The following is a 23,333-nucleotide window of genomic DNA, read 5'->3' as shown; positions in this document are numbered from 1 at the left end:
GGGGTGTCAGAGAATTTCTCGCCGAAACTTCGGGGGGCCGAGTGCCAACGTATTTGGCCCCCCGAAGTAGTTTTGGGGAGAAATTCTCTGCACCCCCCCCACCCCGCGCCCCCCCCGGGGATGGAACTTACCTTTCCCGAATGTCGCTCCCGGTGGCGGGTCGCAGCGGCGGTTCAGCAGGGCTTTGACAGGGGCAGGGGTGGCAATCGGTCTTTCGACCGGCTGCCGCCGCCGCCATTCCAAGAAAAGTAAAAAAACAAAAACAAAAACGCCCCCATGATAGGCTATGTGACGATTAACGTAGCCTATCACGGCTACATTTGCAAAGTCAGCCGTGATAGGCTACGTAAATCGTCACGTAGCCTATCACGGGTGACTTAAAAAAAAAAAAAGTCCGTACGGCTAATGGTGGCCCCCATAGGGAGCTGCTATTCGCGTTCCTTATTTGGTCGCTGTAGTCTACGTAAAGATTACGTAGACTACGGTGAAAATAAGGGCAACGCTATTTGCATTGCCCCTATTTTCGCCGTAGTCTACGTAAAGATTTACGTAGACTACAGCGACCAAATAAGGAATGCGAATGGCGGCTCCCTATGGGGGCTGCCATTTGCGTACACACTTTTTTTTTTTTAAGTCACCCGCGATAGGCTATGTGACGATTAACGTAGCCTATCACGGCTGACTTTGCAGATCTAGCCGTGATAGGCTACATAAATCATCACGTAGCCTATCACGGTGGCGGTTTTTTTTTTTTACTTTTTATTTTGTGGCCGGGTGAGGTGAGGCGCCTCCTCCCCAGCCTGAATTTTGGCCGGGCGAGGCGAGGCGCCTCCCCCCCGGCCTGAATTTTGGCCGGGCAACAACAAAGACAACTGTTGTTGCTCTTCATTCCAGTCAGCATGCCCGCCTGGCAGGGTTGTTGTCTTTGTTTGCTTCCTGCCTACCAGCCAGTTTTTTCCCAGGCAATTCAGCCAAAGAGAGCCTGAGGTTATTGACTGGGAATAGGAAAGTAGTACCAGGGGAAAGGGGGTGTTTGCACTTCAAAACCTACAGCAGAGTTTAGGGATGCTGACCTCCTCACCATTTCAACATCTAACTTGACTATCCCTTTATTTTTATATTTATTTATTTATTTATTTATTTATTTATTTATTTATTTATTGCATTTATACCCTGCCTTTCTCCCTCTCGCAAGGAACTCAAGGCGACTTTATGAACTTTGAGTTTCCGAGAACAGCACATTTTACCTATGCGTAGCACAAAAAAAACCTGGGCCACACTGTCTGATATTTGGCAGGTGGGATTCCCTCTAGGGGGCTGTGCGTTCCCCAGATTTCATGCACTTCTGTGCAACCAGTGAAAAGTTATAGCTCCTTGCTTTGAGAGATTTCCTTGAAAACATTAAATTTCACCTGCACCTTGCACAAAAACTATTGGGCCAAACTGTCTGGGATTTGGCAGGTGGGATGCCCTCCAAGGGGATTGAGAGTTCCACACATTTCATGTATTTATCACAAAAAGTGTAAACGTTATGTCCATTAGTGATGTACTGTGGTGTGGAGAGCCAGGGTGGTATAGTGGCTAGAGTGTTGGACTGGGAGTTGAGAGATCAAGGTACTAGTCCCCACTCAGCCATGGAAGCTCACTGGGTGACTTTGGGCCAGTCACAGACTCAGCCCAACCCACCTCACAGGGTTGTTGTTGTGAAGATAAAATGGAGAGGAGGAGGATTATGTACGCTGCCTTGGGTTCCTTAAGGTGGAAAAAAGGCAGGATATAAATGTAATAAATAAACAAATAAACAAACAAACAAACAAACAAATAAAAGATTAGTGTTTTCCCATGCAAGTCAATGGGAACATGCCAAAAACGAGTGATTTGGATATCCCAGATGAAGCGGGTGGGGTCTGAATTGGTCCGAAGCTAAGCAAGGCCACTTCAGAAAGTCTGAAGCACCATCCAAAGTAAAGTGGGGGGTCCATGCACAGCCCTAGTGTGCAGATGATGGTAAAAGACTATTGTAAAGATGAAGTATTCATTCATTTATTCTTTTATTTATTTATTATATTTATTGGCCGCCCATCTGCCTGGCTATCCGGCCACTCTAGGCGGCATACAATACTAATAACACCATGAAATATAACAAATTTACAAAATCAACTGAATAACAGAACAACATAACAAAACAACCACTGCTCTAAACAACCCTAACCCACCCCAAATGCCCGCCTGAACAGCCAGGTTTTTAAAGGCTGGTGGAAGCTCATCAAAGGGGATTGATGAGAAGATTCCCTGTCATGCCTGTCAAATACAATACCAGGAATATGAAGGAATGTATGATTTGCAGGCCCCGAATCCCACAGAACTCCAGCAGCAGAAAGTGCTACAAGGAACTTGTGTTAGCCATATTGTCCATCATTCTAACTTTCATGCTGCCTGGTGGAGGAAGACAATGCAGAGAAAATTCCATAGTGCAACTGTGGAAAAGCCATACATCGGTGAATCTTGCAGCTGCAGTAGGATACTGATTTCCAAGGGTAGCCATCTTAGTCAGTTGCAGCAAGAACAAGAGTTTTGTGGCACCTTAAAGCCTAAGTCATTTATTTCTTTCTAGTACTTTTAGACCACTTAGTATATTACAACCCTGAAGTGGTTCACATTAAAATATGATATAGCAATATAAGAACAAAATGAAAATAATACATAATTAAAATTACTACAACACCGTAAACAGAACAGACTCCCTCACAGGTCACAGAAACCAGTGTGAGGAGGTGTTTTCTTTGAACATGGCCAGTGTATTGCAGCTGCTCTTATTATTCTGTGGTCACTGCCACTTAAATCATGCCTCTTTCTGTGACACCAGTTGACCAGTGGGGGAGGGAGTAACATCTCCTCATTAAGATGGGTTCCAATACTAATGTTCTCTTTAAGTTGGTTCAGGAAAGAGAAACAAAAATACAGTCTGAGAAATGAAAGCTGGCAAACAAATAAACCTTTCATTAACTGTTTCTCATCAGATGTGCTGGACTCTTGGGAGCAAGTCTCTGAGAAGCCAAAGGAGACTAGAATAAAATCTCTCCAAATGCTTTAAAACCAATAATAAAGCAAAGAAACTACACACAGCAACAAGTCTCAAAGAAAGATAGTGCTTCATGAACAAACAAATGCAAACACCTAATGACCTAGAAACATTTGGAACAGAAATTGCATCAACTGTTGAACAATACTTTCAAGGAACAGTAAGTAATTTGCTTCTCAGTTTTGCTTCTGTTTTTCTCATCACTTCCATTTCCATTCTCCCATCTGTCAGTTTGCCAACCAGCTATCTTTCTCTTCCAAACATCTTCCCCCCACACATCATTCTTTCAGTTGCTGGCATCAGGACTAGAACCTGGATCTCCTGGCTTCCAGTCCAACACTCTAGCCACTACACCACACTGCTCCCATCAACCCTCACCATTGGTCAGCCTGGCTGGGCAGATGGCAATTAGAGTCCAATAATTTTCCACAGGTTCCCCAGTGCTGCATTACATTAACTGGAGAACAAGTCATGGGTGGTAGAGTGATGGTTTTTCTTCTTCCTCCCGCAGGTAGCAGCACAGACTTTAGTCCTGAGTACAGAATGCCAAATCTTACCTCTTCCACCACTGAATTTCTGCTTCTGGAATTCTCTCCAGTCCGAGAACTACAGATCTTACACTTCTTTGTGTTCCTAGCATTATACCTGACAACCCTGATGGGGAACCTTTTCATCATTATTGCAATAATCCTTGACTATCACCTACATACACCAATGTACTTCTTCTTAATGAACTTGGCCATTTGCGATATTGGTAATATTTCTGTCACTGTACCCAAATCCATGGTTAATTCACTCTTGAATAGTAGGCTCATTTCTTATTTGGAGTGTGTTGCTCAAGTTTTCTTCTTCTTCTTCTTCATAGCCTCAGATTTTGCCTTTTTAACCATCATGGCACATGACCGGCATGTTGCCATTTGTAATCCACTGCAATATGAAGCAATTATGAACAAAGGGGCCTGCATCCACATGGTACTTATTGTGTGGGTTACTGGTCTTCTATATGCCATTTTACACACAGGTAGCACCTTTGCAATGACCTTCTGTTCCAATAGTGTTGATCAATTCTTCTGTGAAATCCCCAGTCTATTAAAACTCTCTTGCTCTGAATTGTATCTAGTTGAATTAGGACTTATTATGTTTAGCTCTACTGCAGGATTTGTATGTTTTTTATACATTATTGGAACTTACGTGGGGATCTTCAGTGCAGTCCATAAAATTCCTTCTGTACACGGACGGCAGAAGGCTGTCTCCACTTGCCTGCCCCACCTCACGGTTGTCTCTGTGTTTATGTTCTCTAGCCTCTTTGTCTATGCGAGACCTCCCAGTAATAATTCATCTGATCTGGATCTGGTCTTTGCTGTTATATATACTATACTCCCTCCAATGTTGAATCCATTCATTTATAGCATGAGAAACAAAGAGATTAAGGCTGCATTGTATAAGTTATTGAATCTTAAGCACTTCTCGAACAATACTCCCAGATCTGTTCTGAAATTGTTGCAAAGGTAATATTCTTCCTTTTTCATTCCACCATCCCCATACTACAACAAATGGTTAACTCTATTAACCATTAAACATTAAACATTAACAGGGAGCTACCCTCACATGTAGACCCCCACCCCCGCCACAGCCCCACATGCCACACATCTTGAGTTGGATCCAGCATCTGCCTTCTGCAAACAGATAGACTGTGCTCATATATGGTGTCTGTGCCTGGTTTGGGGGGATTCCCCACCCCGCTGCATCAGACCTCACCCCATTCATCAAGGTCCCATGATTGATCCCTATTACCATGTTCAGGGGGACTGCCATGGGAAATGGGGGCATCCAGCCCAGATGCACATGCCTACATCTGGATCCAACCCATTATATTTTTTTGTTTTGTTCATCAAATATAATGAATTTACATTGTTGACAGTGAAATTTTGCCAATCTAATATTTTTGTTCAAGCCGGAAAATTAAGCCAGTACTCCACTGCAACATGAACAACAACATCAACCCCTTCCCCAAAAAATTACCCCCCAAGCGGGGGGACCTCTCCAATAAATAACATCAGTGCCAGATTTCTTCAGAAGCCTCAGACAGTTTGGGACCAAGTTACATGAAGGACTGCCTTCACCCATACCAGCCTGCCCATACTTTAAAGTCAGAACGAGAGGCCCTTCTCATTTGCACATGCATGACAGGAGTTAGGTGGCTGACCACACGTAAGAGGGCCTTCCCTGCAATGGCCCCACACACCTTTGGAACAAGTTGCCATTGTAGGCATGCCATGATCCATTATTGCAGGCTTTTAAGAAGCCTTTGAAAACATACTACTTTTACCTTGGACTTCTATTGATATGATTGCCATTGTTGCAGCTATTGTCGTTCTTTGTTGTTGCTGCCTTTATTGTTCACTTTCATTGTTGTTTTTATTGCTATTGTGTTTATGTTTTTATTACTTTTAATAATCTAATAGTTTTTATGTATTTTTATTTTGTAAGCTGCCTTGGGAGGGCTTCTGAGCTGAAAGGCAGCCAAGAAATGTTTTAAACAAACAAATAAATAAAATTTTTAAAAGGAAGATTTTTCTCAGTCTGAGAAGCTGTTCTGAATGGGCATATGAATTTACTGATTTGGTTTAAGTTGTGATATTTGACAGGATTATATATAAAACATTGAAATATGATATACGTATATTTTTGCTGAAGAGTTAGATTTGAAGATGTTAATGTAGGCAAAATAATATTAAATTATACAGGTAGAAACACGTTTTTGTTTGTGTGACAAAATGTATTAGTTTCTAATTTGCTCATTCATTTATTCTGTATTTTAAGCTGTTCTGGAAAATGTACTTGAAAATGACCCCTTTACCCCTGTTTCAGCAGGCCAACACAACCATTAGGCAGAGTGAAGCAACTGCCTCAGGGAGTAGATGCTGGGAGTGGGTGGCAGGGACCAGTGGTGACTTGTTTGAAGATAAAACTGAGTGTGCAGGAGACCTGTCCTGCACCCCCTAAGCTGGTCTGCTGGCCTCGGGTGCAGTCGGGGATTTATCTGTGTTGAAGTAAGATTTAGTTGTCAATCTGGTTAGCTTCTGTATATGGAATATGGGGCACCATCCTTTGCCTCAGGAAGAAAATTTAATTTGGCCAGCCTGGCCTTTTGGGAAAGGGAAACAATACAGGGAAGGAATGCAGTCTCCCCACTTTACTCCCTCCTTGGAAAGCTCAGGTTTTCCCTAGGTGAGCTCTGTCATTTATAGACATTTCACTAGGGATGGCGGAGAATTCCACCACAGACTCCAATGAGGCAGGATTCTAAAGAATCCAGTCCCGCGTTGTCCATGGCAGAATGAAAGACTCACCTCTGCCACCCCGAGAAGTTGGCACTGGCCAGATCCTACCTGCTGCCGGCCAGGTCCAGGTCTGTCCACTGCCCTCCGCTTCCGGTCTGCGGATGCAAATGGCGTCCAGCATAGCAGATGCCATTTGTGTCCCTGTTCTTTGCCGTGATAGGCTATGTAAGGATTTATGTAGCCTATCATGGCAAAGAGCAGGGACACAAATGGCATCTGCTATGTCGGACGTCATTTGTGTCCGCAGAGCGGCGCAGACCAGAAGTGGACGGCAGTCCGGCAGCGGATAGACCCAGCCGGTGGCTCCGTGGACTTGCCATGGAGCGGAGCTGGCTGGGGAGGATTCCCGGTGGAGGAACAGATCTTCTTCCCCCCGTGGACCCCCGGCAGACTCAGGTAAGAGGGATTTGTAAATCCCTACATTTCACACTAAGCTGTGATGAACATGTGGGAAAGGGGCACATGTCATCCACCACCTTTAAATTAGGGATGTACGAACATTCCGCCACGGATCTTGGGGATGCCGAATGCCAGCGCATTCGGCCCCCCGAAATCGGTGGCGGAACAGCCAGCCCCCCACCCCTCCTGGGACGAGACTTACCTTGGGTGGATCTTCCTGGTGGTGGCGGCTCCGGCGGCAGCTCCGGCGGCGGTTCGGTGGCAGTTCAGCGGCGGTGGCAGTGGCTCCAGCAGCCAGTCTTCCGACCGGCTGCCGCCGCCGCCATTTCCAGGTTAAAAAAAAAAACATGTGATAGGCTTAGGGGTGCACGAAAGCCACTTACCTGGTCTCGCAGCTTGCTTCGCGGTGGGGGGGAGGCGCTTCATTGCTCCCCCCGAAGTTCAGGCCGGGGGGGAGGCTTCCCTCCTCACCCGGCCGAAATTCAGGCTGGGGGGGGATGCTTCCCGCCTCGCCCGGCTGAAATTCAGGCCGGGGAGGAGGCGCCTCGCCCGGCCGCGAAATAAAAAGTAAAAAAAAAAAAACACCCCTGTGATAGGCTACGTGATGATTTACGTAGCCTATCACGGCTAGATCTGCAAAGTCAGCCGTGATAGGCTACGTTAATCGTCACGTAGCCTATCACGGGTGACTTAAAAAAAAAAAAAAGCGCATACGCATCTTTATGTAGACTACGGCGAAAATAATCTTTACGTAGACTACGGCAAAAATAAGGGCAACGCAAATAGCGTTGCCCTTATTTTTGCTGTAGTCTACGTAATCTTTATGTAGACTACAGCGACCAAATAAGGAACACGAATGGCGGCTCCCTATGGGGGCCGCCATTAGCAGTATGCGCTTTTCTTTTCTTTTAATTCACCCGTGATAGGCTATGTGACAATTTACGTAGCCTATCATGACTGACTTTGCAAATCTAGCCGTGATAGGCTACATTAATCATCACGTAGCCTATCACGGGGGCATTTTTTTTTTTTACTTTTCTTGGAATGGCGGCGGCGGCAGCCAGTCAAAAGACCGGCTGCTGCCCCCGCCCCTGACAAAGACCTGCCGAACCACCACCGGGACCCACCACCAGGAGGGACATTCGGGAAAGGTAAGTCCCATCCTGGGGGGGGTTCGGGATGCGGGGGGGGGCAGAGAATTTCTCCCGAAACTACTTCGGGGGGCCGAATACATTGGCACTCGGCCCCCCGAAGTTTCGGGGAGAAATTCTCCCCCATCCCTAGATAGGCTACGTAAAGATTTACGTAGCCTATCATGGCTAGATTTTAAAAAAACCTGTGATAGGCTACGTAAATGTTTACGTAGCCTATCACGGCTGACTTAAAAAAACCAAAAAACGCACATACGCAAATGGTGGCGGCCATGGCCGCCGCCATTTGCGTATGCGCGTTGTTGTGTGTTTTTTTTAATCAGCCATGATAGGCTACGTAAACATTTACGTAGCCTATCACGGCTGACTGCAGGGACACAAACAGCGGCGGCTACGGCCACCGCCATTTGCGTCCCTGCTAGTCAGCGACTGGATTTGTGGCTACAGCCCAACAGAGGACGGAAGTCCAGCTGTGGGCAGCCCTGGCTGGTGGCTCCATGGGCTCCCCGTGGAGCGGAGCTGGTGGGGGAGGATTCCAGGGGGGAGGGACAGATTGCCTCCCCCCCAGTGGATGGCCCCAGCGGAATGGGGTAAGTAATCTGTACACCCCTATTGCTGACATGTAGAGTATAAGACCCATTGTACCCAATGGCTCGAGGTCAGAGAAGCTGTCCGATCCGACCATTTGGTACGCCTGTGTGCTGTAAGTTACCCAATAAAGTGCTCCTTGTAAGTAAGCCTTTGAGTCTGATTTATCACTATCTTGGCACTTCTAACCTAAGAGGTGGATGCCCACAGCTGGGGTACACAACAGGATCTGAGGTATTCATGAGCAGGAGCCACCAGAAAGGAATACACATTGGAATGTGTATGTGTTTCAAGCTTCGGGTAGATTCCTCCCCTCAGATTTGCAAGCTAAAGTGAATGAATGCTGGAGTAGCCAGATCACAGTCCCCCTTCCATTTAGACTAGCTTCCCCAGAGCCTTGCCCCTTCAACCCCACTCTCAACACCACATTTTCTTCCCTGGCTTCTCCTTCGGCTAGTAGTAAATGCAGGTAAGTGTATGGTCAGATCCATATTTAATTATGTGTAGAGCTGAGCCAGTGAAATCAATGGGACTTAAGTAAGTCATGGATCAAACTCAAGCATGCACTTGAATATCTCCCTATTGGAAGAAATAAATACTGAATTGCTTTCAGTGGCTGAATTGTGCCCATGGAACTCAGTTTCAAAATCCAGGATTTGGATGTAAAAAAGAAAAAAGAAAAGAAAGTCATCCATGGGAAACTCTTCTGGCAATTCCTAAAGTATATGAAGAACTTTTTTGTTTTGTTTGTTGTTTGTTTGTTTGTTTTCTAGATGTTGGAACCTCCAGGTGCAATTTCCTTTCCTCTGCAACTCTGGGAAAGACAAAGTTATCCACAGAAGACTGACTCCAGCAATTCTTTTAGAATATATATATATAAAGAACTTACTGTTTTCATTCTAGATGTTGGGATCTCCCGGTGCACTGTCCTTTGCAGCTAATTTCAAGCATTTTGTATCAGTCTAGCAAGTCAAGGAATGGTAGAATAACCCTTTCTAATATTTTATTATTATTATTGGAGATGTGTGAACGTCTTCTTAGGAATAAAAAGTTATTACCAGGGGGCAGAGGTTTCCTACACTCAGATTCCTGCCTTTGGATTTGCAAGCTAGAATGAATGAGTGATGGAGTAGCCAGAGTACAGGACTCCTCCCATTTACAGTAACTTGCCCAGCAACCTGCTTCTTCAGCCTCCCACTGTATCCCCTGGCTTCCTTTTCTTTTCTGCTCCTATGACTATTAGGGACTCCTGAATTCCCACTCCCCTCACCCCAACACACACACCCTGTTGTAGTACAGACAGCCCATATTTGCAGCTTCACTCTCTGTCCAGGAAGCAGCTTCCCCTGAAAACAGAGATAATTTCTCCCAAACTGACTCTTCTCCCTGGAAGGCTGCAGAGCCTCCTGCAACCACCAACACATCATCTCTGTAACTGCTCTACCACACTGACTTCCCCAAATCAGAAACATATATTTCTTTCAAACCAAACTCAATAAATGTGCCGATATTGTGTTATCCCCTTTAACCTTGTTGCTCCATGTGTGTTCCTTTGGAAAGGGGAAAGGAAAAATGGGGAACTGTATTTACCCTGGCAAAGAAAAGGAATCTTAGGTGTGCCCTTCCTAAAAAAAAAATCACCTAACGGTTAGGGTTGGTGGAGAATTCTGCCACGGACTCCAATGAGTCCCCCAGAGTCTGTGGCAGAACGGACCAGCCCCCATCCGCCACCCCCGCAAAGTTCTCCCAGATGGACTGGTGAGTAGGGTTCATACACCCCTACTCATGGTCGACTTAGACAACTGTTTTCTCTGGACAAACACACCCGAAGAAGTGTCAACAATCCATGGATTAGGGATGTACAAAAGTCTTACCTGGCTCCACGCCGGGCAATCCACGGTGAAGGAGAGGTGCTCCGTCCCTCCCCCCAGAGTCCTCCCCAGCCAGCTGCGCTCTGCAGTGGCTCCGCCCACAGCCAGAGTTCCGGCTGCAGCTGGGCTGCTGTGGCCTCAAATGGCGGCTGTTGTAGCGGCCGCCATTTGCGTCCTTGCAGTCAGCCGTGATAGGCTACGTTATTTACGTAGCCTATCACAGTAAAAGCAGCCACGCAAATGGCATAGCAGCTGCCATTTGTGTGGCTGCCTTTTCCGTGATAGGGTACGTAAATACATAGCCTATCATGGCTGACTGCAAGGACGCAAATGGTGGCCACTACAACAGCCGCCATTTGAGTCCACAGCAGCCCAGCAGCGGCCCGCCAGGAGACCAGCTGGAGCCGCCGCCACCACATCTGCTGCCGGAGCCGCCGCCAGGTAAGCTCCGTCCCGGGGGAATTCTGTGGAGTGGTGAGGGGGGGAGGCCATTCTGCCACGGATTCTGGGGGGTAGATTCTAAAGAATCCATCTTCACTGGAGTCCATGGCAGAATTCTCTGACATCCCTGCCATAGATGCCTCAACCTTAAAGTGCCCCTTCCCATCTTCCCTTTAGTTAATGGCCCCTGGATAGAAGATTTCACCAGTGGTCTGGACTAAAGACAAGGCATAATATGGGAAGGTAGATGGAGATGTGCTCACTCACTGAAAGAGAGTATCCCCCTTGCCAAAAGCAGTACAAGTATCCTACTGAAGAAGAGGAAGCAATAGGAAAGGGAATAGATCAAGGCATAATAGTGCTACTAGTGCTACATCAGGGTGTACTAGTGCCCATTAGGGATTTCAGAGAATTCCGCCATGGACTCCAGTGAGGACAGATTCTTTAGAATCCAGCCCCCCAGAATCCGTGGCGGAATGGCCTCACCCCCCTGCCACCCCGTGGAATCCCCCCAGGATGGAGCGTACCTGGCAGCAGATGCGGCGGCTCCAGCAGCTCCGGTGGTGGTGGATGCGGCGGTGGATGCCGTGGCTCCAGCTGGTCTCCCGGCCACTACCGGGCTGCTGCTGCTGCAAATGGTGGCCATTGTAGTGGCCGCCATTTGCGTGGCTGCCTTTTTTGTGATAGGCTACGTAAATACTTATGTAGCCTATCACGGCTTGGCAGCCACACAAATGGTGGCCAGCATAGCGGCCACCATTTGTGGCTGCAGCAGCCCAGCCGGCAGCTCCGTGGAGTCGCCATGGAGCGGAGCCAGCCAGGGAGGATTCTGGGGGGGGGAGAATGGAGTGCCTCCCCCGCACCGTGGATGGCCCCAGCGGAACCAGGTAAGTGTTTTGCATACCCCTAGTGACCATTAAATATTGCTTCAGCTTCAACACACACACACACACACACACACACACACACACGCATTATAGCATGGGCAATAATATTACTTCTTACCCTATATGGTTATTGCAATTATTGTAACTAGAAAAAAGTACATGGGGTGCTTTGAATACTTAAAATGCTATACAGATGTTAGGTATTTTATACCATGAGAAATTAAAATTCCTTATTTGGTCATACTTTGTTTAGAATAAAGTCAGTAGGGGAGCAATCCTACGGCCGCTAGACAATGGCTAGATGGCCATAGGATATCTGCTTTTCCAGGAACCACCTCAGAGCTTGCACTCCAAGGTCAGTTCCTGGGGAAGTGACCTCCCCCCAGTTCCGCACTGCCTTGGAGGCAGGCAGAACAGCCCTGTGCTCCACGCTCGCAAGAGGAGCACAGAGAGGCTTCAGAGGGGCATTCTGGGTGCTGTTCTGGGGCGGAAATGCCTGTACTACACAACCAATGTATTATATGGCAGCCTCCTGCCCTGCTCAGCCCTCCCATGGCTAGACAGCTGCAGTCGGCTGTCAAGATGAAAATGCAGGCCAGGGGAAGCATGGAGAGGACAACCCCTTCCATGCTTCTCCTGCCCTACTTTGGATAGGCGGTCGCCTCCGAGTTCAGAGTCGGCTGGCTATTTGCATAGGATTGTGCCCTGATCCACTTATTTAAACATTTACTCTTCTTTGACTTGATTTCAACGGATTAGACGCCAACCTTGATAAGTGGAATACTTATTTAAATGTTGACTCATTGTGTCATCATCATCATCATTATTATTATTAGAAAATGTTATAGCGGGTTGCACATCAAATGTCACCCAAGTGGACCTTCACTTGTACAATTGTATCCTGGTCCTGAGTTCTTTAGGGCTTTCTGTGTCAACAACAAAACCTTGAACCTGGCTACGGATGTCAGTAGGGATGTACGAAAGTCACTTACCTTGACCGAAATTTGATTCGCGGTGGGGGGGAGGCGCTCCGTCCCTCCCCCCGAAATTCTGGCCGAGGGGGAGGTGCCCCGTCCCTCCCCCCCGAAATTCTGGCTGGGGGGAAGGCGCCCCGTCCCTCCCACCACGAATCCTGGCTGGCCGGGAACGCAAATGGCGGCGGCCGTAGCAGCCGCCGTTTGCGTCCCTGCAATCAGCCGTGATAGGCTACATAAATGTTTACGTAGCCTATCACAGCTGAGTAAAAAAACAAAACAAAACAAAACTGCACGTATGCAAATGGTGGCGCCCATGGGCGCCGCAATTTCCGTTCCTTATTTTGGCACATCTAATCTATGTAAACTTTTACGTAGACTACGGTGAAAATAAGGGGAACGCAAATAGCATAGCTTCTACGCTATTTGCGTTCCCCTTATTTTTGCCGTAGTCTACGTAAATGTTTACATAGACTAGATGTGCCAAAATAAGGAACGCATATGGCGGCGCCCAGGGGCGTATGTGCTTTTTTTTTTTTTTACTCAGCAGTGATAGGCTACGTAAACATTTACACAGCCTATCACGGTATTTTTTTAAAATCTAGCCATGATAGGCTACGTAAATGTTTACATAGCCTATCACTTTTTTTTTTTTTTTACTGGAAATGGCACTGGCGGCGGCCGGTCGGAAGACCGGCCGCCACAGCCGCCACCACCCAATCACCACCGAACTGCTGCTGGAGCCACTGCCGCCAGGGACAGTCGCACAAGGTAATTCCCGTCCCGGGGGGGCGGGGGGGTGGCAGACTGTTTTGCCACCGATTTCGGGTGGCCGAATGCACTGGCATTCGCCTCCCCGAGATTCGTGGTGAAATTCTCTGACATCCCTAGATGTCAAAGAATTCCACCACAGATCTCAGTGAGGCCGAATGACGAAGCCCCTGCCTCCCCAACCCATGAAAGGCGCATGAAATGGAGCACTTACCTGCTGCCATCCGCACTGACATTCGCTTCTTCATCATAGACATGATAGGCTACGTAAATACTTATGTAGCCTATCACGGCCGCTGCAGTGACGCAAAAGGCATCCGTGTGTTAGCCATGATAGGCTAAGTAAGTACTTACATGTTTAAGTAAGTATTTACATAGCCTATCACGGCAAGCCAAAAAAACAAAAAAGGGAATGCAAATGGCGCCCACTACGCTATTTGCGTTCCCATTTTTTTCACCGTAATAGCTTACGTAAATATTTATGTAGGCTAAAACAGCGAAAAAAAGGGAACGCAAATGGCGGCTGCAGTAGCCACCGCCTTTTGCGTATGCTTTTTTTTTTTTTCCCCTGCAGGCTGCCCAGCAGCCGGATGTCCAGCTGCAGGCAGTTCTGGCTGGCAGTTCCATGGAATCTCCGTGGAGCGGACCAAGCCAGACTAGGATTTCGGGGGGAGGTGCAGAGCGCCTCCCCCACACCGCGAATCACCCCATCAAAAAGGTAAGTGACTTTCGTATATCCCTAAACCTGGCTTGATAGTTAATATTAGGGATTTCAGAGAATTCCGCCATGGATCATGGTGAGGCCGAATGACAGATTTAGGCCCCTGAACATGGCGGAATGGCCTGCCCCCCCACCCCCCCGCAGATCCCCCCCAGGATGAGACTTACCTGGGGCAGATGTTCCGGACGGCGGCAGCTTCAGCGGCAGCTTCGGCGGCGGCTTCGGCGGCGGCTGGTCTTCCGACCGGCTGCCGCCGCTGCCGCCATTTGCAGTCTGTTTCCCCCCCCCATTCGTGATAGGCTATGTAAAGACTTACGTAGCCTATCACGTCTGGGATTAAAAAAAAAAACGCATACGCATATGGCGGCGGCTATGGCTATTTGCGTTCCTTACTTTTGGCCGTCTTAGTCTACGTAAATATTTATGTAGACTAAGACAGCGAAAATAAGGGGGAATGCAAATAGCATCCGCTACGCTATTTGTGTTCCCCTTTCATGTCTTCCTCTTAGACTAAGACAGCCAAAAATAAGGAATGCGAATGGTGGCGGCCATAGCCGCCGCCATTTGTGTATGTGCTTTTTGTGGGTTTTTTTAACCCAGACGTGATAGGCTACGTAAGTCTTTACGTAGCCTATCTTGGCTGAATTCAGGGATGCAAACGGTGGCGGCTATGGCCGCCACCGTTTGCGTCCCTGCTAGCTAGCAGCCAGATGTCCAGCTGCTGGCGGAGCCAGCCAGCGGCTCCGCGGAATCCCCGCTGAGCGGAACCGGCCGGCGAGGATTCTGGGGGGGAGGGATGGAGCACCTCCCCCCCAGCGGAACCCAGCGGAGCCAGGTAAGCGGGGTTTCGTACACCCCTAGTTAATATATTGCCAGTGCAGTTACTTTTGCATGGGATTTATATGTGTATTATAGGAGCCACAGCAGCGGCTCCTATTCGACAAGGCATCAGTAAAATAAGGGTTCTGCAATGTTAAATAGAAATCAGGAGGGTGGGTTGTTCTAACCTTAATAAAATGGAAAAGACTTCACAAATCGTCTTGAAATTTGCATGTTCCAGAAATAAATGCCTATTTTATATGGCCTGAACATTTCAGGATGATTGGTTAAACGATGAGGGAGAAAAGGCAGTTAACAGAAGAAAAAGGGGGACCCTATAAGCTATTTACTTTACAGATTGATGTTTTCCAATTTCTTTTTTATTGTATTTGGTGGAACAGAATTTCTTTTAAAAAATTTTGTGTCCGCAGCATTTGCATCTGCAGCAGCCCGTCCGCGGCCGGAAATCTGGCTGTGTACAGCCCTGGCTGGCTGCTCCGCAGAGCCGCTGTGGAGCTGAGCCAGCCGGGCAGGATTCCAGGAGGGAGGACAGGATTGCCTCCCCCCCGTCGAGGATTCCGGGGGGAGGGGTGGAGCGCCTCCCCCCACACCGCGAAAAATTCCGTGAAAAGGTGAGTTTTGTACATCCCTAGTTCAGAGAACAGAGGGCTTAGAAGGAAGCAATGGAATGGAATGGGAGTGAAACTTTGGTTCATAAGCAGGCCTGTCTTTCCTTGAGAGCAGAAAGTTTTGCTTCCTGGAGTCTGAGAAGCAGGCAATTGTGCTGATAAAGCAATAGGGATGGCGGAGAAATCTGCCACGGACTCTAGTGAGGCTGGATTCTTTACAATCCACCCCCCCCCCGGAGTTTGTGGCGGAACAGACTACCCCCCTGCCACCCCCGAAATCCCCCCCCCCAGGACGGACCCTACCTGGTGGTGGCGGCAGCTATTCCAGGTCACCGTCTTCATTCCGCAGCCATCCGCTGCTGGGCTGTGGAACAAAATGGCGTCTGGCTTAGGGGACGCCATTTGTGTCCCCTGCCTTTTCTGGGATAGGCTATGTAAAGATTTACATAGCCAATCACGGCAAAAGGCAGGGACGCAAATGGCATTGGCTACGCCATTTGCGCCCCTGCTCTTTGTTGTAATAGGCTATGTAAATCTTTACGTAGCCGATCCCAGAAAAGGCAGGGATGCAAAAAAGATTTACAAACCCTATGACAGAAAGAGCAGGGGCATAAATGGCATAGCAGATGCCATTTGCATCCCTGCCTTTTGCCATTATAGGCTACGTAAATCTTTATGTAGCCTATCCCGGAAAAGGCAGGGGATGCAAATGGCGTCCCCTAAGCCGGATGTCATTTGCGTCCGAAGACTGGCCGTGGCAGGAAGTCGGGCTGTGGCTGGCCCCGGCTGGCAGCTCTGCGGACTCACCGCAGAGCGGAGCCAGCTAGGGAGGATTCTGGGGGGAGGGACGGATCGCCTCCCCCCCACTGCGGACATCCCCACCCGGAACCAGGTAAGGGATTCGTACATCCCTATAAAGCAGTAACCAAGCCCTGGAACAATGAAGCACTTTGAGTAAAGGTTACATTTGTTACTCCCTGCAGCTAGCAGCTCCATGTGTCCAGAGTGCTCCTTTGTATCCTGATAAAGCCTGGAGTAACATCAGTGCCTAAAACAGCGAGAAACTGTCCCTGCAGGTTTCTGCCCTCCAATATGTAATTTGCCAACCCGGAACCAAATTTTCCAGTTAGCACCTAGGGAAAAGAGCCAGTCAAAAAGCAGACAATTGTGGGGAGTCATGGGATTACAGAAAGCAATAGCACCCTGGGAAAAAGATAAGAACTAGGTTTATTCCAACCTGGCTTGCTTGATTTTTACCTTTTGCTGAACTTTAAACTTTAAAAGCAGATTTTGGTTTGTTCTGAGAGTCTTTTGGGGCTCAGCCTGGTTCTTGCCTTCCTTTGGGGAGAAGAATCCACTTTTCTCCTCTGAATATGTTTCCCTTTGGCTTTGAGGCTTTGAAAGCACAATTTGTGTCACTGCACAACATGACTAGTCACAGAGCACGTCAGATAAAGCATCAGCCTTGGCTTCCAATTTTCTGTCTTTGTGGATTTGGGACCAACTTGAGAGAGCCTTTGCTTCTGATCTTTTAAACTGGCAGATTTTTTAATGATTGAATATTTGGTAATGATGTCTCTCATGCAGGAATTTGGCCCTTTTAGGGCCAGTCAGATTCCCACACTGCCCCTGGCTCAGCTTGCCCTTGCCCCCGAAATCCAGGAACTTGGTCAGTGTTTTTTTTTTTGTTCTGTTTTATTTTTCCTAACCAGGAATGTGCATAAATTGTGGCTGTAATTTGTGCACATTCTGGGTCAGAGGCAAAGGTAGAACCATAGAACCAAGTTTCTGCCACTGCCACCAGCAGGGCAAAAATGACAGTTGTGTGGTGGTGGTGGCAGAGTGGGAAGGGAGCCACCAGCTTGGACAGAGGGAGTGTTGTGTGGCAGTGGCAGGGTGGGAGGGGGGCGCTCCCCTTCCATCCTGCTGCTGCCACCACCAAGATGCCATGCTCCCGCTGTCCCTACCACTGACATCCTTTGTGACTTCTCTCCCTCCCAGCCTGACAAATGGTTAACTATATTTATATGAAAACATTAACAGGGAACTACTCTCAACTGTAACCCCCCCACACACACACACACACCGCATGCCACATATATTGAATTGGATCCTGGATCTGCCTTCTGTGAACAGGCGGACTCTGATCATATAAGGTACCCACATCCAGTTTGGGGTATGCTCTTCCCCCCTGCATCACACCTCACCCCATTCAGCAGGGTCTGGTTGTGACCCCTCTCCCACCCTACTGCTGTGACTTTTAACTGAATTTCTCACTGACCTAGGAATCTGCTATGGGAAAAAATGATTTAGTTTTCCCCAATTGAACTCAGGAAAAGTCAGCAGTTCCATCAAATGAGAAAGTGGGGGTGGGGGGTTCGCTTATTGTACAATTGTTCTTATGTTCAGTTTATGAGATAAATAAGTGAACATATAATATTATAGGAATAAAACAGGACCTGTGAAAGACATCCAAGTGCCGTCCTGTTTGAAGGAAATGTATGTCTCAGGAAAGCTGGTGCTATATCAAGTAAATATATTACTTAAAATCATAGCTGGGAACTATATATATATATATATATATATATATATACACACACACACATATATATATATACACACACACACACACTGTATGTGTGTGTGTATGTATGTATGTGTGTGTGTGTGTGTGTGTGTAGAGAGAGAGAGAGGGAGAGAGAAATTCTGTTTTGTGGAAAACATGTAAGGAAGTTCATAAGGAATGATTCAATATGAGAGGCAAATAGGACCAAACATCAGCCCTCATTGAAGGACATACCTTAGAGGACAGAACATCAGTCCTCCTTGACTTCTGTGCTTCTTTTTTCTTTAGCTTAGAAATGTCCCTGTGTAAGAAATTTTAATGTTTACAATAAAAGACAATGCTCCTGAATAAATCCTTTAAAACCTTTTAACAATGTGTTTTGAAAAATGTGTTTTGCTTGCAAGCGCTTTGCATTTTGTATGTTTAATGCTCATGCTTAAACTGTAAAAAAACTGCTTGTGATTTTGAAGGAAAAAATAAAAAGACATGCCTGTTCTCAGAGTCCTTTATTTTAAAAGTCTGTGTGTTCATATCAGGGATTTTGTAAACGTATAGTTCCTGTGGTGGCACTTGGTTCTTGGAATATAGCATGGATACATTACCTGCTGATCCACAGGAATGTCAGAGAATTTCACCACGAATTTCAGGGAGGCCAAATGCCAGCACATTCGGCCCCCCGAAATAGGTGACGAAACGGTCTGCCCCCCCCCGGGACGGGACTTAACTTGGGCGAATCCTCCTGGTGGCGACGGTTCAGCGGCGGTTCAGCGGCGGCGGCCGGTCTTCCGATTGGCTGCCACCACTGCCCTTTCCAGTAAAAAAACCCCCCAAAAACAAAAAAATGTGATAGGCTACGTAAAGATTTACATAGCCTATCACGGCTAAATTTTAAAAAACACCATGATAGGCTACCGTGATAGGCTATCACGGCTGAGTAAAAAAAAAAAAAGCGCGTACGCAAATGTAGGGTTGGACGAAACTCACTTACCTGTCCTCGAAGATTTTCGTGGTGGGGGGGAGGTGCTTCGCTGCTCCCCCCGCAAAGTTCAGGCCGGGGGGGGAGGCTTCCCGCCTCGCCTTGCCGAAATTCAGGCCGGGGGGGAGGCTTCCCGCCTCGCCCGGCCGAAATTCAGGCCGGGGAGAAGCGCCCCGTCTCCCCAGCCACGAACTCAAAAGTTTTTTTGGTTTTTTTTTTTAAACTCCCCCGTGATAGGCTACGTTACGATTAACGTAGCCTGTCACGGCTAGATCTGCAAAGTCAGCCGTGATAGGCTACGTTAATCGTCACGTAGCCTATCACGGGTGACTTAAAAAAAAAAAGCGTGTACGCAAATGGCGGCCCCCATAAGGGAGCCACCATTCCCGTTCCTTATTTGGTCGCTGTAGTCTACGTAAAGATTACATAGACTACGGCGAAAATAAGGGCAACGCAAATAGCGTTGCCCTTATTTTCGCCGTAGTCTACGTAAATCTTTACGTAGACTACAGCGACCAAATAAGGAACGGGAATGGTGGCTCCCTATGGGGGCCGCCATTTGCGTACACGCTTTTTTTTTTTAAAGTCACCCGTTATAGGCTACGTGACGATTAACGTAGCCTATCACGGCTGACTTTGCAGATCTAGCCGTGATAGGCTACGTTAATCATCACGTAGCCTATCACGGGGGTGTTTTTTTTTTCTTTTCTTTTCTTGGAATGGCGGCGGCGGCAGCCGGTCAAAAGACCGGCTGCCGCTCCCGCCCCGGACGAAGACCCGCCGAACCGCCGGCCGGACCCGCCGCCGGGAGGGACATTCGGCAAAGGTAAGTCCGGTCCCGGGGGGGGTGCGGGGGGGTGGAGAATTTCTCCCCGAAACTTGTTCGGGGGGCTGAACACGTTGGTGCTCGGCCCCCCAAAGTTTTGGGGAGAAATTCTCCGCCATCCCTACGCAAATGGCGGCACCCATGGGCACCACCATTTGCATTCCTTATTTTAGCATGTCTTAGTCTACATAAAGATTTACGTAGACTACGGCGAAAATAAGGGGAACGCAAATGGCATAGACACTACGCTATTTGCGTTCCCCTTATTTTCGCCGTAGTCTACATAAATGTTTACGTACACTAAGATGTGCCAAAATAAGGAACGCAAATGGCAGTGCCCATAGGCGTTGCCATTTGCGTACGCGCTTTTTTTTTTTTAGTCAGTTGTGATAGGCTACGTAAACATTTACGTAGCCTATCATGGCTGACTGCAGGGAGGCAAATGGCGGCAGCTATGGTCGCCGCCATTTGCGGGCCCGGCTGGCCAGGATTTGGGGGTGGAGGGACGGAGCGCCTCCACCCCAGCCAGAATTTTTTTTACGGGGAGGGACGGAGCGCCTCCCCCCCTGTCTAAAATTTTGGGGGGAGGGATGGAGCGCCTCCCCCCCACCATGAATCAATTTCATCAAAAGGTAAGTGACTTTCGTACATCCCTACTGATCCATTATCTAGCTAAAATCCCATACCATGAAATCCCCAGGCAAGGACAAATGTCTCACAGAGCTACCACGGCCACTTGGGCCTCCACTGACAAAGATAGATCCAGGAGTATTCCCAGAGTATTAACCTGAACTTTGAGAGGGAGTGCAACACCAAGCCCAGGCAATGAGGCTATAGCCTGGACTTGGAAACCACTCATCCATAGGGCTTCTGTACTGCTAGGATTAAGCCTCAGTTTATTGGCCCTCATCCAGCCCATCACTGAGTCTAGGCACTGATCCAGGACTTGCACAACCTCACTTGATTCAGATATCTCAGGGAGATAGAGTGTGTGTCATCAACATACCAACAGCACTTTGCCCCAGATTCACTAATGACCCCCCCCCCCCGTGGCTTCCTATAAATGTTACAGAACAATAGGGACAAGATGGCAACCCTGCAGAAACATGTAGCTCAGTTGCCAAGAGGACAAAGAATATGAACAATTCTTTGTCCAAGAGGACAAAGAATGAAAAGCTGAGTCATTGCATAGGCAACTTCTTTTTAAATAAAAACTACAGGTGTGTTATACTTCTACTCGGGCTAAGATGCTCCACTGGATCTAACACCAAAGTACAAGGTCTCTATTTGTACTTCCAAATGATCCAGTACAAATGGAGGACTTGGTTGATAGAGTCTAACTCCAGCAAAGTCTATGGGGGGAAAAGAATGAGAAAAGGCAATACCTGTCAAACCTCTAGAAGTCACTCACTGCAATTTAAACTCCTATAAATAAGCCAGTTCTTACAAGTTCTAGCTCAAAATTGGCATGACTCATCCTAAATCCTTGCATGATTTAGGGGCATGAAAAGAACTACTAAATCCTAAATCCTTCTTTCCTACGATGCCATGTTTCAGATCAATCAATGAAGCTATGCTCTGAATAGAAGCCATGGCTGGCTGGGACATTTTGGGAGCTGTAGGCCTTTTCTCTATCTAAACATGCATAGGATTGCACCCTTAAATCAATTTAAACCTTAACATAGGGCTTCAGCTGCAGTCTTATAATAATATGTATGTTATTTTTGGGAGGATGAACACACAGTTGGTTTTGATTGCAAATGGACCCCCAAGGGAAATTAGGCAGAAGAAATTTTATAGGATGAATTCCAGAAGAAACGATCACCTCAGTCACTTTTTAAACTACCTTGCTTAAGAAAAGACTTCAGTTCTTAGTAGGAAGATGAAACAATTTAGAAGATGCAAGACATTCTGTGCCTCTGTCAAAGCAGGGTAACTATTTTTATTCCAAGCAGGACAGCGGTTCAAGACCCGAGTGCGGCGTGATGGAGTGAGCTCCCGTCTTCAGTCCCAGTTCCTGCCAACCTAGCAGTTCAAAAGCAAGAAATTCCAAGTAGATAAATAGGTACCACTTCGGCGGGAAAGGTAACAGCGTTCTGTGCACCTTGGTGTTCAGTCATGCCGGCCACATGACCACGGAAGCGTCTTCAGACAGCACTGGCTCTTCAGCTTAGAAATGCAGATGAGCACACACACACACCCCAGTGTCGGACATGACTGGTTGGGGACACCTTTACCTTTTTATATATATATACACACACATGATAGAAAGACTAACAATAGAGAATATTTTAATGTGTGTGCATGTGTGTGTATAAATATACTTTACAGCTTCCACCCTCATCTGTATCTGTGCTGTTAAATGGATACAAGTTGTGGCAGTTTGGAATTCCTGGAAATGGAAATTCCTTAGGAGGAAAAACAGAGGTATGACTGGTATATACTTACGAATTGTCCTCCAGATTTAGGCCATTCGGACTGAGTTCTGAGTCTGTAGACCCAGATGTTTCCCCTTTTGTCAAGCATATCAGTGTTCTTCGAGGATAGATAGATAGATAGATAGATAGATAGATAGATAGATAGATGAGACTTTTTTTCACAGAATTAACTTTCCAAATGATTAGGAAATTGATGGGGACTCCAATTTAACATACTATTTCAATCAAATCTAATCAGGGTGGGAGTAGTTCTATGGATTAAATATCAGTTATATAGCAGCCATCTGTGTCCTGTAGCTTCAGTGGTTGGGTTCTATTTTTCAGGCTGTCTCAAATATCCAGTAACCACTACAGGGCATCCTTTAAAGGAGACCAATGCTTCTACCCATGATTTATTATCAATAATTTCTTCTTGATTTCAGTCAGTGTCATGAACATGGAATGATGACATCTCAGTAAACAAAGGGACTCATGAAGAGATGCTGTTTGGACACTTCTCAGCTCCCCTTCCAGATGAAGCTTTATTATTCCACAACCTGCTCTCATCAACAGCATTTTAGAGGGGGTCCAGACAATGTCATCTTCAAATTCTATTTCTCCCCTATTTTCCCATGTCATAGTCCATCTTTCTATTTACTGCAGAACATCTGTTGTGGAGAGAAAGACAGAATAGCTTCATGATGCCTTCCAATGAGTGGTGCTAAGAGTCCTTCATCCAGAAATAGACTTTGTGTGCATCCAACCCAGGGTCTCCCATATTAAAAGGGAGGTTTGCAGCCAAACTGAAAGAACAAAACTATATAAAGTTGTGTGCATTTTCTTCATGTCTGCCAACAGAATCAACATTGCA

General features: G+C 47.1%; 1 protein-coding gene across 1 annotated transcript; it reads left to right on the top strand.

Moving 5' to 3' along the window:
- Positions 1-3,625: 3,625 nt before the first annotated feature.
- LOC146341600 (olfactory receptor 14C36-like) lies at positions 3,626-4,594 on the top strand. The gene has a single exon (XM_084807564.1). It carries the CDS (start codon positions 3,626-3,628, stop codon positions 4,592-4,594), a length of 969 nt encoding a protein of 322 aa, XP_084663690.1.
- Positions 4,595-23,333: the final 18,739 nt, after the last annotated feature.

This window comes from Heloderma suspectum, chromosome 6 (assembly GCF_057233095.1).
Source record: "Heloderma suspectum isolate Gila_16-S chromosome 6, 16-S_ref, whole genome shotgun sequence".
In the NCBI taxonomy this organism is placed as follows: domain Eukaryota; kingdom Metazoa; phylum Chordata; class Lepidosauria; order Squamata; family Helodermatidae; genus Heloderma; species Heloderma suspectum.
The sequence above is the reverse complement of the archived record's forward strand: the minus strand, read 5'-3'. Positions and strand labels throughout refer to the sequence as shown.

Excerpts from the sequence above, each read along its gene's own strand:
- LOC146341600 (XM_084807564.1), top strand. The coding sequence starts at position 3,626 with ATGCCAAATCTTACCTCTTCCACCACTGAATTTCTGCTTCTGGAATTC.